Source organism: Rhinolophus hipposideros (genome assembly GCF_964194185.1).
Source record: "Rhinolophus hipposideros genome assembly, chromosome: 13".
NCBI classification, from domain to species: Eukaryota; Metazoa; Chordata; class Mammalia; order Chiroptera; family Rhinolophidae; genus Rhinolophus; species Rhinolophus hipposideros.
Window position 1 is genome coordinate 25435963 of NC_138059.1, and position 15146 is coordinate 25451108.

The 15146-nt window shown below is 35.3% G+C and overlaps 1 protein-coding gene across 2 annotated transcripts in view; it reads left to right on the top strand.

The window, feature by feature from the left end:
• Positions 1-15146, top strand: part of ANGPT1 (angiopoietin 1) — a 270278-nt gene that overhangs the window by 186510 nt on the left and 68622 nt on the right. For both annotated transcript variants that reach the window (XM_081070066.1, XM_081070067.1), the window contains exon 4: positions 3199-3428. In XM_081070066.1, the coding sequence (XP_080926192.1) occupies positions 3199-3428 (230 nt within the window). The remainder of the gene's footprint in view (positions 1-3198; positions 3429-15146) is intronic.

Sequence of the window (15146 nt, forward strand, 5' to 3'; positions counted from 1 at the left end):
AGTATCAAAGAAAAGAGAATAGTTTTTTGGAAGCCAAATAGGAAGAAAAGATGGGGGCGGAGAAAGGAGGGGAGGGAGAGCAGTCAACGAAAATGGAAGGGTCAAGAAGAGATCATTCTTGCCTGAAGAAGTTTAAAAAGCTTTTTATAATATAAAGAATATACCTAATAAATAAAAGTAGAGAATTATTGGAGTACAAAAGTTATTAAAGGAATTCCAAGTGAAGAAATGCGATGAGGAAAGGACTGGAAGAGATAATTAACTGGTAAAACCTGCCATTTGGGAAACACTGCAACAGGTTTCCGATATGCTTGCAGTTTTCATGTGTATTATTTTTTATTTGTATATTTTATTCCAAATCCTGTGAGATGTCTATGATGCAGAGCAGGCTCCTTGCTTCCATGAGCAGCCCTTCTTTACATGAACATGTATTTTAAGATGACAAGCTATATTGATGTCTTTTATACCTGGTAGTCATAGTGTATTAAGAGTTGCATGGTGAATTATCAAAATAAATGTACTTTCCAACACACCAAGTATATATTCCTTCTACATAGGAAATGCAGGCCTTTTCTTCCACCAGTCAGTGTCCAGAATTGTTTTCTTAGGCACCAGGACTTCTCTGTGATCAACGTTCCATGTAAGCTCTTTCCAAATTATCCTGAAAAACAAAACAAAACAAACAAACAAAACTCCTTTATTGACATCTCAGGTAGGGTCCATCTTTGAGTATAGATGTCTTCTTGAAGAAGAAATGCATCAGAAGTAGAAAGTAGGAAAACATTGATGTAAAAAATGTTTTAAAGTATTACGTCTGAAGCAGATGTTACTTATAGCTGGTGGTGTTTTATTTGAGGTTTTTCTCTCTAAAAATAAATCCTTAGAGTAGCAGTAGTGTCATTTTATACTTTACATGGTGCTGAGAACACTATTGGCACTTAGCAAGTAATAAATACAAGTTGTAACTATAGCACGATATTTTCCAAACCAGAATGTTACCTACTGATTAGGAAAACTGAAAGGCTATTGCTCAGCTTCTTTCAGGAACAAAATGGTAATTCAGAATTTTGTCCAGTATTGTATGACTATAGCATCCAGATTTTGATCTACATTATTGTCATTTTAGTAGTTAATGGTAAGGTTTTTTGGCAGTATACTATAACTCTTGTGGATTTAAAAGACAATTGTCTTATAAGTTCACTGACTCTATGTTCTAGGGATCTTGCATCTGATCATTACTGTAGGAGAAACAAAAATGATTGAAAAGTAAACTGAGAATGGGCTAAGGCGTTAGCTGTGGTTAATTCTCATATCTGAAGGCCAAAAATTAATAGGCACAAAGAAAACCTCCCCTGACATCTACAGAAGTACACTAATCACTTAAGCAGTGGATGGGATGAGCACTCTAACCAACAGAAAATATTTTTTTTGGTTTGTTTTCTTTTGTTTGATTTTTTAACAGTCACGTTCTCTAACAGGACGTTATTGACACAGAAGAAAATTTTAAAAGGTTGTGAATCGTATCTATTCCTTAGAGATATTATCTTTCATCTTACTCTGACGTCCTGGCCTAAATTTTTCATTTCCAAAAAATAGTTAAAAAATATTAAATAACTACCACATTTCCCCCAAATTACTATACCCAAAAGCTTTCCAAATTGAGTTTGCTTAAGGATCAGTCAGGGCAGGGCTCCTTTCACTGTTGGTATCCCGCAGAATAAAACTCAGAATAGAGACATGGCTTTTCTTATCTTGCAGAAGTCACAGAGCTCCCCTAACAGATCTTAAGGTGAAATTTTCATATGTGACTGTGAGCATTCTACCAAAGGTATTGTAAATGATAGGATCTTATACACAGAAACATCCCAGTGTTTCTGCGTGGTTCAGCAGGCACCTTTCTTGCCACATTCTGGGCCACATTCTCTTAGAGGACAGTTTTGTTGGCAAAGATCTGGAACGCCCATGAGCAATCCTTTCCACACTTGTTAATCTGTGTCAAAGACAATCAGATATTCTAGCTCGTCTCCCAGTACGTGGAGTTGGAAAATTTGGCTCTTCAAACATGCTTTATTTTATGATTTAAGTATTAAATTGAAAATAATCCCTAGTGTCCCCTTTATGAAAACTTATAGAATTGATTCAGTGACTGCCTCTCTCCAAGGTAAATTAAGTGCCCAGTCTGGTATGTTACATTTGAATAACACCTTGTAAACTAAGGACTGGTTGAACCTTTTGAAAATGGAACTGAGAAAACTGAGTACAGCTGTCCTCTGAGGAATACTAGTACATTATACACTCTATAAAATGTAAATGCTTTTTATTTCCAGTCAGTTGCTAGGATCCAGGAGTGCTTCTGCACTCACTATCATTATTAATGTGCAATACAGGGGATATCCTCTGAAGAGTTCTGAGAGAAGGAACGTTCTCAGTTGAAGACTACATTACCCTGAAGAAAGCATCCCAGGTCCTTTTATAACATCTTGCCACCAGCCTGAAACATTCCTTTTTGGAACAATTTAGGGAGTGATTTAGGAATTGGTGAGGCCTCATTCTGAAGCTTTCTCTCTCTTAGCTTAGACACAAATAGGCTAGTGGTTATGATATTGGAGCAGATATCAAAAATCCCAAGAAATCTAATTAATTGTGATTTTACATAGCTCACTTTCTGGTCCTGCGGTTTTTGCATTGATATATTAGTCCCTGTCTCCATAGAACTCTTGTGAAATTTAATCAGTGTTAAAGTTTTGAGAATCCCAAATGAATGAAGCAAAGTAAATAAAAAGTAGTGTCTATGTTTTGTTCAAACTTTTTTTCTGAACGATTCTAATTCTTATTGGACCTATTTCCTTAATGAAAGTTATACTATAACTTCTCCAGACTATAACTGGGTCCAAGTCAGCTACTCTGGATATAAGATACTCCCCAGGATATAAATTATTTTTAGGAAACAAACATTTCTCTGACAACAACTGGTCTACTAATTATTCATTTCACATGTTATATATGTTTCTTTCTGTCTCTCTGTCTCTCTGTCTCTCTGTCTCTGTCTCTGTCTCTCTCTCTCTCTCCATATATATATAAATCTGAGTCTCTCACAAAGTATTTCCATGGTGAAATATCTAATTAAATTAATTAGATTGAATCACAATATTTTTGTATAGCATTTTAAACATTAAATTTTATCTTCTTTCCTTGTAGTGTATTAGAACATAAAATCTTGGAAATGGAGGGAAGGCACAAAGAAGAGCTGGATGCCTTAAAGGAAGAGAAAGAGAATCTTCAAGCCTTGGTTACTCGTCAAACATATATAATCCAGGAACTAGAGAAACAACTGAATAGAGCAACCACCAACAACAGTGTCCTTCAGAAGCAACAGCTGGAGCTGATGGACACAGTACACAACCTCGTCAACCTCTGCACTAAAGAAGGTGGTAAGACTTTCTTCCACTTTGGGGTAGTAAATATTGTATTTAATATGGAGCAAATAAATATTCAGCATTGCTTTCTGTGTTGCATTGATTGCTGTGTAAAAGCAGTAAAAGAACTTTATTTTTAGAAGTATCTCATGAACTTGGCACTGCCAATTTTCTCATATTTCTAACTTCAGAGCATGTATTCATAAGCTTGAATTTGTGAATTCACAATATCTTTCTAAAAGAATCTTCCACTTCCTTCTTTCTTTCTTGGTCTTTTTAGCCTTAGATAAAATCTACAATACTGTCATAGATAAATATTTGCTGTTGCGATGTTAAGCATTTAATTATATGGGACAGAAATTAGCCCATGTTAAAGATTTGTTCAGAGTGACAGAGTTTCAAGAGGGGAGAGGGAAGATTTGCCTGCAGAGAAAAGGAGATATGGAAGTTCCCAATAAATATTTTGAGAGAGAAACCATTTTTGTTATTAAGTATTTATTAAGACTTATTAAGACTTTATAAAGTCTTTATCACTTATGCTTAGTTTTGTGTGGAGAAAACCTAACCAAGGCATCTAGCCTGGGGTGTCCTTGTGACAGTGGAAATACAAGTTTTTAATATCATTAGAGTATCTGGAGCTATTTAACCACAGGCCTGTGACTCTTTGGAAGACATCCATCCATCTGTCCATCCATCTGCCCAATGATTATTGAATGAGTGCCTCCATGTGTACTTTCCTACTTCAAGCAGAACCTCTCCTCAGCCTCAGGAGAGCTCTTCAAAGTTTGGAGCTAAAGGTCATCTTCTGTAGTTCTGCTTGCTCATCAGCCTTTCTCTGAGTGAAGATGGAATGGTAAATGGTGATGAGTGAAGAAGAGCACCACTTCCATCTGCAAGTTATGATTGTCATTGAGCTGTGGCTTATGTGACCATTCATGAAATAGTTCAGTGTATATATGCAATCTATATAAGGTGGAGGCTTCTTTAATTTCAGAGGGGACTTGAGCTATATGACAGACTAGCTCACTTCCATACTTCTATGTATAGATATGAATACAGAGGATAAGTCTATATGAAGTGATCTTGTTTTAAAGACATTTCCCATTTCTCTATTACACTCCATTACCTTGAGTTATATCTCCTTTAGATAGTCTAAACAAGCCCTTCATATTCTTTGTAAAGAATATCTTTTAAATAGTGAGTTCCCAGAGCTCCATTTGGGTGTGCTCAGAAATGTGATTGGGAAGGAAAAAACCTGCTAATCAGTCAGAGCCTGCCAAAACCTTGAGTTAGAGTCCACTGGAAGAAAAGCATGGTAGGATTTTGCCAGAGAATTTTAATAGAGCTCATGAGTATTTAGAAATTAAGTATTAATATGAGACATATCTATTCTCATATTGAACTGAATGCATTTGGGCAAAGATTGAAAACATATTTTTCTTATCATCTTGAGACTTAAAGCACATGGAGTTAAGTAGTTCTGTTTTTTTCATGATGTTAGAAATATCAAACCCTGGTGATTCTCACAGAGCTCATATGTCTGCCTACTTATCATAATTTCACTTCTTTTCTAAGTATTTGTCTACTAAATGTATCTTTAAGCTTTTAGAAGCTGGGGGATGACTTCAAAATTAAAATTCCTGGCTAGGTTTGGAGTTTGGATGCAGCATCGGGGAACCAAACATCTGTTCAATTCAAAAAACCATTTATTGAACAATAACAATGGCACTTCTGATACATGCTGCCTAGAGGGTATGAGAAAAATAACTGTATATATTCTATTACATAACATATTAAAAATAACAATAATACTAGAGATAGAAATTGCCTAATATCACAGGCCTCTAGATACTTATTTTCTTTGTAATGATACAATTCTAAAATAAATCCTGATTTAACGACAGGACTTGTGATCCTAGTGTAAGCCTACTGCCTTATTTTCCAATACCTTCTGTGCTCTTATTACCATAGACCTTATTTGCTTTTCATTAATCTTTTTTTTCTTTAATCCCAGAATTAAATATTATAACTAAATATTTGGTCACTTAAGGACTCAAAAAAGACATAAAAATGGAAAGCACCTCTCACTAAGGTTTCCATCAAGATTTTAATTCTCTGTACATCTTTATTTTCACTATCACCATTGCCTTTAGTTATGGTGAATTTAAATTTTTTAAATGACTAATAGCATAATACTGGCTAAATATCAGTTGCTAAAATTAACTTTTATTTCATTCTAATTCTAAAGCACATATGGAAAGCCGTCCCCTACTTTTATGACCAAAAATTCACTTATCAAATAGATTTATTATTTATCAAAGATTATATGTAAAAGTTCTACTTTTAAATTTATATGTAAGTATGCCTATAGGAATAAATGCATCAATTTTCCAAAATGTATATTTAAAAAACTCAAAGAGTAGTCTTCTGAACATTTTTCCAAAAGCGTCATAAACTGTGTTATAATTCAAAAAGCCAAAAATTTTAATTGACCTTAAGGGTCCTCTAGTTCCAACTTGACTCAGTTATTTATGGAGACAGCTTGAATGTAATACAAGAGGAGATTTTTTTTTTTAAGTTTTCTCTGTCCTGACAACTAATTTAACCTTTTTGAAGGTGTTTCATCATTTATAAAGTCAGGCTAATTGCTCTACTTCACAGTGATAGGGAAATGATTAAATTAGATATTGCTTATAAAAGCAAAGAGCACATGACATAGATGACTTATTAAACTTTAGTTTCTTCTGTCCCCTCCAAGTGACAAGATTTAATTAAACACAAGTTTATTAAGTGCAATCTATAAGTAAAATTTCTTTCATGGAAAATATCTGACTATAGTGCTCTAGAGGGTCTGATTAGTGTCATCCAAACACCTTCTTTCAGCCTCAGTTTTCTATCTCTGGGATCAGGATGTTTAACTGATGAGTTTGTAGTAACTAAAAGAGGTTTTTATAAACACTGTGTCCAAAAATAACACCTGTCTAAAGTACAGTTATACACTGCCTAACGACATTTCAGTCAACAGTGGACCACATATGTGAAGGTGGCCCCATAAGATTAGAATAGATCTGTAAAATTCCTATTGCCTAATGACATCATAACCATTGCAACGTCATAGAGCAACAATATTACTCATCTGTTTGTGGTGATGTTGGTGTACACAAACCTACTTTGCCGCCAGTCATATAAAGTACTGCACGTACAATTATGTACAATACACAATAATTGACAATGATAATAAATGACAATGTTACTGGTTTATATATTTACTATACTATATGTTTTATCATTATTTGAGAGTGTATTTATTCTTTCTACTTTCTTAAGAAAAAAAGGTTTGCTGTTGTAAAACAGTATCCCTACTATGCCGGCAGCAACCTCACACATCTCATGTTTACGGAGTCTCTTGATTACATCATTTTCTCTTGTGCCTGATTTAATCTCATGTTGTTTTGTTCATTATAGCCTCTAAGCATACAAAATCCACTACTAATGTTGCTAGTAAGAGGCCATCTTGAGTGACTGACAGAAATGAAATTAAAATTGAATAAGGGTAGAAAATCAGTGATGGTTACTGCTCACCAGTCAGGCATGTCTCATTTCACCATAGCACGATCTTGAAGAAGAACAAAGTGATGGAAGCTATCAAAGGATCTGCCCCACTGAAGGCAATGAGACTAACAAAAATTCAAAAAAGGCCTGTATCAGACATGGAGAATCTTCTAATGACCTGGGTTGAAGACCAGGGACAGAAGCCTATCTCTTTAAGCACCATGATGATTATGGCCAAAGCAAAAAGTCTGTTGAAAGAAAACACTGGACCTGACCATGATGTTAAATTTATTGCCAGCTCTGGGTGGTTTAAACGATTCAAGAACCGTTACTCATTACTTAATGTGAAAGTAAGTGGTGAGTCTGTGAGTGCTGATGTGAAGGCAGCTGAAGAATGTTTGGAAACTCTAGATAAGCTGATTGTGGTGGCAAATTACTTGCCAGAGCAAATATTCAATATGGATGAAACCTCCCTGTTCTGGAAATGGATGTCGGAAAGGACTTTGATCCATAAGGAGGTTGAGTCAATGCCAGGTCTTAAGGCTTTTAAGGACAGGCTAACAATCTTGTTTGGGGGTAATGTCGCAGGCTACAAATTGACACCCTTTGTGATCGGGCACAGTGAGAACCCCAGGGTCTTCAAGCATATCAATAAACACACACTGCCAATGTACTACAGAAGCAATAAGAAGTCACGGATGACCCAAATCCTCTTCCAAAACATCCTCCTGGATTGTAATGCCAGCAAAATGGAGAAGTACTATTTGGAGAACAACATACTTCTCAAAATTGTGCTTATTGTTGATAATGCTTCCAGACATTCTCCTTTTATTGGTGATCTTCATCCCAATATCAAAGTGGTTTTTCTCCCTCTAAACACCACCTCTTTGATCCGATGAATGGATTAAAGAGTCATAGCAGCTTTTAAAGTCTACTAGCTGAGGAGATCCTTTGCTCAGACTATTGCTGCAACTGAGAAGACGGCTGATACAATTCTGGGAGGATTACTACATCTATGACAGCATCAAAAGCCTCACTTGGGCCTGAGGTGATGACACCAAGGACTGTTTGAATGGCATCTGGAAGAAGACGCTCAAAAGATTCACCCATGACTTCAAAGGATTTGCCACAGAGGCAGAGGTTGCAAAAATCCACAAGGCTGTGGTTGAGATGACAAACACTTTAACCTTATGTGGGTGAGAGTGACACCTCCAAGGGGTCACTGCCTCTCCAAGGGGGCTCTGAGGAACAGGAACGGAAACGCATACCTGAAAAAAGGCAAGAGAAAAGAAGAAAGAGAAGAACCCTCAAGAAAATTCCCAATGAATAGTTTAACAGACGCATTTGCCAACGTCAATAACCTTTATAAAAAGTTTTAAAAAATAGACCCCAACCCTGAAAGGTTTTTAGTCATGCAGAGGAATGTTCATGGTGCATTATCTGCTTACAAGCAAATCTATGATGAAAAAAAGAAAAAAAAGAAACAAACTACCCTGGACGTAGTTCTGAAACGAGTAATACCTCTGCAAGAAGAGCCTCAGGCAGGTCCTCCAGGCGGTATTCCAGGAAAAGGCATTGTTATCACAGGAGATGACGGCTCCATGCCTGTTACTGAACCTAACAGGCACAGTGTGGGGGTGGGAGGCCATGATAATGAACATCCTCACCCTGTATAGGCCTAGGGGTGCTCCTGTCTTAGTTCTTAACAAAAAAAAAGGGTAAAAAATAAAAAAGCAAAAGAAAACAAAACAAAAAAATCTTTAAAAATAAAAAACTTACAGAATAAGAATATAAAGAAAAAAAGATTTTTGTATAGCTGTACAATACGCTTGTGGTTTCATCTAAGTGTTACAAAAGTGTTGAGAAGTTAAGGGAAATGCAAAAGCTTATAAAGTAGAAAAGTTATGGTAAGCTAAGGTTAATTTGTTATTGAAGAAAGAACACTGTTTTTTATAAATTTAGTGTAGCCTAAGTGTACAGAGTTTATGCAGTCTACCTTAGCACAGAGTAATGTCCTAGCCTTCACATTCCCTCACCACTCACTCACTCCCTCACTCACCCAGAACAACTTCCAATCCTGCAAGCTCCATTTGTCGTACGTGCCCTATGCAGGTGTACCATTTTAAATCTTGATACCATATTTTCACTATATTTTTCTATGTTTAGATATGTTTAGATAGATGAATATTTACCATTGTGTTACAGTTGCTTACAGTGTTCAGTACAGTAACATGCTGTACAGGGTTTTGCCTAGGAGCAATAGGTTATACCATCTAGTCTAGGTGTGTAGTAGGCTATACCGTCTAGGTTTGTGTAAGTACGTGCTATGATGTCTGCACAATGATGGAATCTCCTCAGGACACATTCATCACAATGTTATCTCCATCATTAAGTAAAGAAATCACTGTAAATGCTCAAAAAATTGTAGTTTTTAATTTTTAATTTTTATGCTTGCTGAAGTGTTTATAACCCACTAAAATTATGTGATAAAAGTATTCCTAGGAAGTGTCGGCTAGAAACATCCTTTTTCTCAAACGTGTTCAGTCCAGAAACCACAAATATATTTTTGCACATAGGGAGTATTTTTGTTTAGTTTCACAGGATTTTTCTTATTAAAACATCTGTATCATGACATACATTTAACCTAAATACAATTAAGATACACTTTTTCTGAAATAATTTACTAAACCTTCCTCTCTTGTTCCAAACAGACAATAGTGGCATCTTAAGCTAATAGTCATTTCAAACTGAATTGCATCCGCTTTGTGAGACTTCGGGTAACACATTTATTTTTGTCTAACCTTTGACTGCAAATATTTGGTCACATTTATTTTTGGAAACATTACCCACTAAGGAAATATTGCCCTCAAAGTTACCATAGTGTCACAGCTTAGCTGATTGCTTCATGATTTTGGCAATTCACAGTTAATGCAGGAATAAAATAGTTTATGTTGATAATAATGCAGAAACAAGGTTTGGACTTCTGGGAAGAATAATGATTATCAAATATTCACCAGTCATCTGTGTTCAGAGATGATTAAACCATCATCACATACATTGAACACACAGAAGGCAAACAGCATATTATGTGATCATGAATTTAATTACTAGCTAAGCATAAAAAAGGAAGAAAAAATTTAAAAAGAAAATGGTATTTAGACTCCATCATATAATTATGTGGGCTGATTTCCTTGCTGTCCCAGTCAGTTTGGAACATACTCCTGTTATACCAAGATATGGCTCATAAATTAATCCATTCATTCAAAACATTGTTGTACAACTGCTTGGTTTAGATTCCCTTCTGAGAATAAGGATACTCATCCATTTTTATTTCACAAGTATTTTCTGAATTCCTATAATATGCCAGATACTGTTCAGAACTCTGGGGAGAAAAGATGCAATTCAGTCTTTGGCTTCAAGGAAACTCGTTTGGTGGAGAGAAAGACAGGTAAACAGTTAAATTCTGGGCCCAATGTAGGAAGAATGTATTGGAAAGTTGACAAGCTAGAAGCAAAGAGACAAAATGGGTATATTTGCCATTATTAAAATATTAACAAATACTTAGACAGTGCAAGCCAATCTTCTGAGCCATTTGTATATATTAACTCATATAATTCTAGCAAAAGTACAAGCTGAAATTTGAACACAGAGAGTCTGATTTTGGAGTCTGTACATTATCCACTGTACTATGATGGGGAGGAAAGGTAGAGTTAATGGTGCTTTTCATCAGATTCTCAAAAGGATCACCTAGGAGAGAAATAATGCGGTCAGGGTCAAATGGACAAATGGAAAGGCAGGTGGAGGGGAAATTTGTGAACAATGAAGAATTAGAATCAAAGAAATAATGACATATTAGAATTAGAGTCAAATGTAACTTACGATTTTGGGGGTTGAGTAACTGAGAGGATGTTGATGACATTCCCTAAAATCAGCAACATGTGAAGAGAAACAGGTTTAATGGGGGAAAGACAATGAGTTTAGTTGGGGACATATTGACTGAGGTGACTGTGGGACAACTGAAATCTGTAAGGCAGAGGAATAGGAATCTGGAATTCAGTAGCGAAATCTGGATGACTGTATAGATTGTTGTGTCCTCGCAGGAGACAAGTGATAAAGACAGTGGTAAACACAAATGGTAAGGCAGCAAATGAAATCATTGAAAGTGTGTGCAAAGCAATGACTCAACTATTTGGGGGCTTTATAGATCCATCTGAGAATCTGATACAAACTTGCCTACTTTTCTCTCCCACTTAGTGCAAATACCCAGGCACAAGTTTATGTACAATTTTCAGAGAATTTACATACCAAGATTATGAACCGTTTTTAAAATAATAAGAATGTAAACTCAAAGGCAGGAAATTGGGAGTTCTTTAAGGGACAGATAAAAGGAGACCAAAAAGAAAACAGAATTAGGGGAAGAAATATTAGTGATCAGTGTTATGCAGGGAGAACGGATTGTCATGAAAGATCTTATTTTTGTGGCCAATCAGCAGAAAGGTTAAGTGAAAAAAGGAAGAAAGAAACAGACTGAAAAGTGAATTTTGAAACTCGGGTATGATCTTCTTTAAGGAGAGTTTGGGTGACGTATATGGCTCAATTGGGTAGGTGAAGACTAGAATGAGTAAGAGGAAGTAAAAGCAAAAAAAAAAAAAACAAAAAAAAATGTTGTCTGCCCACATTTAAGAGACTTGAATGTGGAGGGAGAGATAACAGTTTCGGGTAGGGAGGCACACAGGGTAGAGAGGATTAAAAGAAACTTAAAAATAAACACTGAGGCATGACCGTATTTATATACTTTGTTCCTGATTCTGAAATTCAAACTTCAAATCATAAGGAGCTTCTCATGAAATTCATTTTAAAACCTTCTTTCACATCATCTGAAAGACATAATGACAAATTTGTAAGTGTTCTAAATTATTAGGTTTAAAGTGTCTTTCCCAGAGGCTGATTGCAATGGTATGGAACATTTGATCATTATTTTCGGTGCTCTGGCGTTCTGAAAAGGGGAAATGAGGCATTTGCTTCCTTTCCAGTGCTGAGGAGACATTTGACTCTGTTCTCAGAATAATTCTACCATCTGAAAGGAATTTACCTCCTGTGCAGTGTCTATTGAGCTTGTGAAGTAAATCATTCAGTCAACAGAGAAGATAGTTTGAACTCCCGTAAGTCCCTTGAGTTAAGAATGACTTTAAAAACATCACAAGTGATGGGAGGAAATTAAAACTTTTGAATGTCACTCATATAAACATTGATAAAAATAGAAACTCTTATTTTCATTGACGGAGTAAAATATTTGGTTTTTCATTGACTACGTGTAATGTACCATTTAACATTAGGGAGAAAGAGAAAGAAAAATACAGAAAGTCATCTGCTGAACACAACAGTGAGCACTTGTTCCCATTTAATGAGGGAAATGCTTTATCTTGACAGAAAATTATATGTCAAACATTCACAATTTCCTTAAAATGAACCACACTTTCTAGCACTTCCTTTCATAAAACCCAGTGGCTTAAGGGGAAAGTGACTGTTTATTTTTGGAAATGATATATTTCTCCTTTGTGATGGAGCATGTTATCTGCTTTTCAAAAAGTTATAATTTCTGTAAAAAAAGTTGTATGAATAGCAGATATCCAAGCTAATGATAATAATATAAAAAATAATACAGTCCTTGATCTCTTCCATAAGTTATTTCTAAAGCACATCTTTTAAAATTTTTATTAAATTTATTGAGGTGACATTGGTTAGTAAAATCACATAGGTTTCAAGTGTACAATTCTACAATACATCACCTACATATTGCATTGTGTGTTCACCACCCAGAGTCAGTTCTCCTTCCATCACCATGTATTTGACCCCCTTTTCCCTCTACTATCATTCCCACTTCCCCCTTAACCTCTTGTAACCACTAAACTGTTGTCTGTGTCTATGAGTTTTTGTTTCCTTTCTTGTTTGTTTGTTGCTTTCAGTTTTATAGTCCACATGAGTGAAGTCATATGATTCTCAACTTTTTCAGTTTGACTTATTTTGCTTACAATGATAATCTCAAGATCAATCCACGTTGTTGCAAATGCAGTCTTTCATCTTTCTTATGGCAGAGTAGTAGTCTATTGTGTACATACACCACATCTTCTTTATCCAATCACCTATCAAAGGATGCTTTGGTTGTTTGAATGTCTTGGCCACCATGAATAATGCTGCAATGAACATAGGGTACATATATCTTTATGGTTAAATGTATTCAGATTTTTTGGGTAGATACCTAGAGGAGGGATTGCTGGGTTTTATGGTAATTCTATTCTTAATATTTTGAGGAATCTCCAATTGGTACATCACAGTGGATGTACCAATTTACATACCCATCAGCAATATACGAGGGTTCCTTTTTCTCCACAACATCTTCAACATTTGTTATTAGTGTCTTATTGATAATAGACTTTCTAGCAGGTGTGAGGTGGTATTTCACTGTTTCAGCCTTGATTTGCATTTCACTAATAGCTAGTGAAGTTGAGAATTTTTTCATGTATCTGCTGACCATTAGTATGTCTTCTTGGGAGAGGTCTGTTTAGGTCCTCTGCCCATTTTGTGATTGGATTGTTTTGTTGTTGTTGTTGGGTTACATGAGTTCTTTATACATTTTGGATAGTATTCCCTTATCAGAGGTGTTGTTTGCAAATATGTTCTCTTATTCTGTTGGTTGCCTCTCTTTTTAGTTAGATATAGTTCCATTCATTTTTTTTTGGTTTTAATTCTCTTGCCTCTGAAATCAAATTTATAAGATCCTCCTCTCTGAATCCAAGGTGCATACGTTTAGTACCCATGCTTTCTTCCATGCAGTTTTTTGTTTCGGGTCTTATGTTTAGGTCTTTGATCCATTTAGAGTTCATTTTGGTGTATGGTGACAGATAGCAGTCTAGTTTCATTCTTTTGCATGTGGCTTTCCAATTTTCCCAGTACCATTTATTCAAGAGGCTTTCTTTTTTCCATTGTATGTTTTTGGCTCCTTTGTCAAAAATTATCTGTCTATATTTATGTGGGTTTATTTCTGGGTTCTCAATTCTATTCCATTGGTCTGTGTGTTTGTTTTTCTGCTAATATCATACTGTCTTGATTATTGTTGCTTTGTAGTATAAAATAAAGTCAGGGAGTGTGTTACCTCTGGCCTTGTTCTTTTTTCTTAGGATTGCTATGGCTATTTGAGGTCTTTTGTGATTCCATACAAATCTAATGATTTTTTTTTTGTTGTTCTATTTCCTTAAAAAAATGCCTTTGGGATTTTGAGGGGGATTGCATTAAATCTGTATATTGCTTTGGGTAATATGGCCATTTTAACTACATTGATTCTTCCAAACCATGAACATGGAATATCTTTCCATTTCTTTGTGTCTTCAGATTCTTTTAATAATGTCTCATGATTTTCAGTGTGTCGGTCCCTCATATCCTTTGTTAAGTTTATTCCTAGGCATTTTTTTCTTTTTGTTGCAATTGCAAAAGAAATTATTTTTTTCATTTCTTTTTTCTGAAAATTCATTGTTAGTGTATAGGAATGCAATGGATTTTTGTACATTGATTTTGTATCCTGCAACTTTACTGTATTCATTTATTGTCTCTAACAGTTTTGTGGAAGATTCTTTAGGGTTTTATATATAAAGAGTCATGTCATCTGCAAAAAGGGACAATTTAACTTTTTCATCCCCAATTTGGATGCCTTATACTTCTCTCTCTTGCCTGATTGCTCTGGCTAGGACTTCCAACACTATGTTAAATTTCAGTGGTGAGAGAAGGCATCCTTGTCTTGTTCCTGATCTTAGAGGAAAAGCTTTCAGTTTTTCACCATTAAGTATGATATTAGCTGAGGATTTGTTGTGTATGGCTTTTATTACGTGTATGAGGTACTTTTATTTGACACACATTTTATTAAGTGTTTTAATCATAGATGGATGTGCGTCTTGTCAAATGCTTTTTCTGCATCTATTGATATGATCATATGATTTTTATTCTTTATTTTGTTAATGTGGTGGATCACATTGATTTAATTGCATATATTGAACTATCCTTGTGCCCCTGGAATGAACCCCACTTGATCTTGATGTATAATCTTTTTAATGCATTGTTGTATTCAAATTGCTAGTATTTTGTTTAGGATTATTGCATTTGTATTCATCAGAAATATTGGTCTGT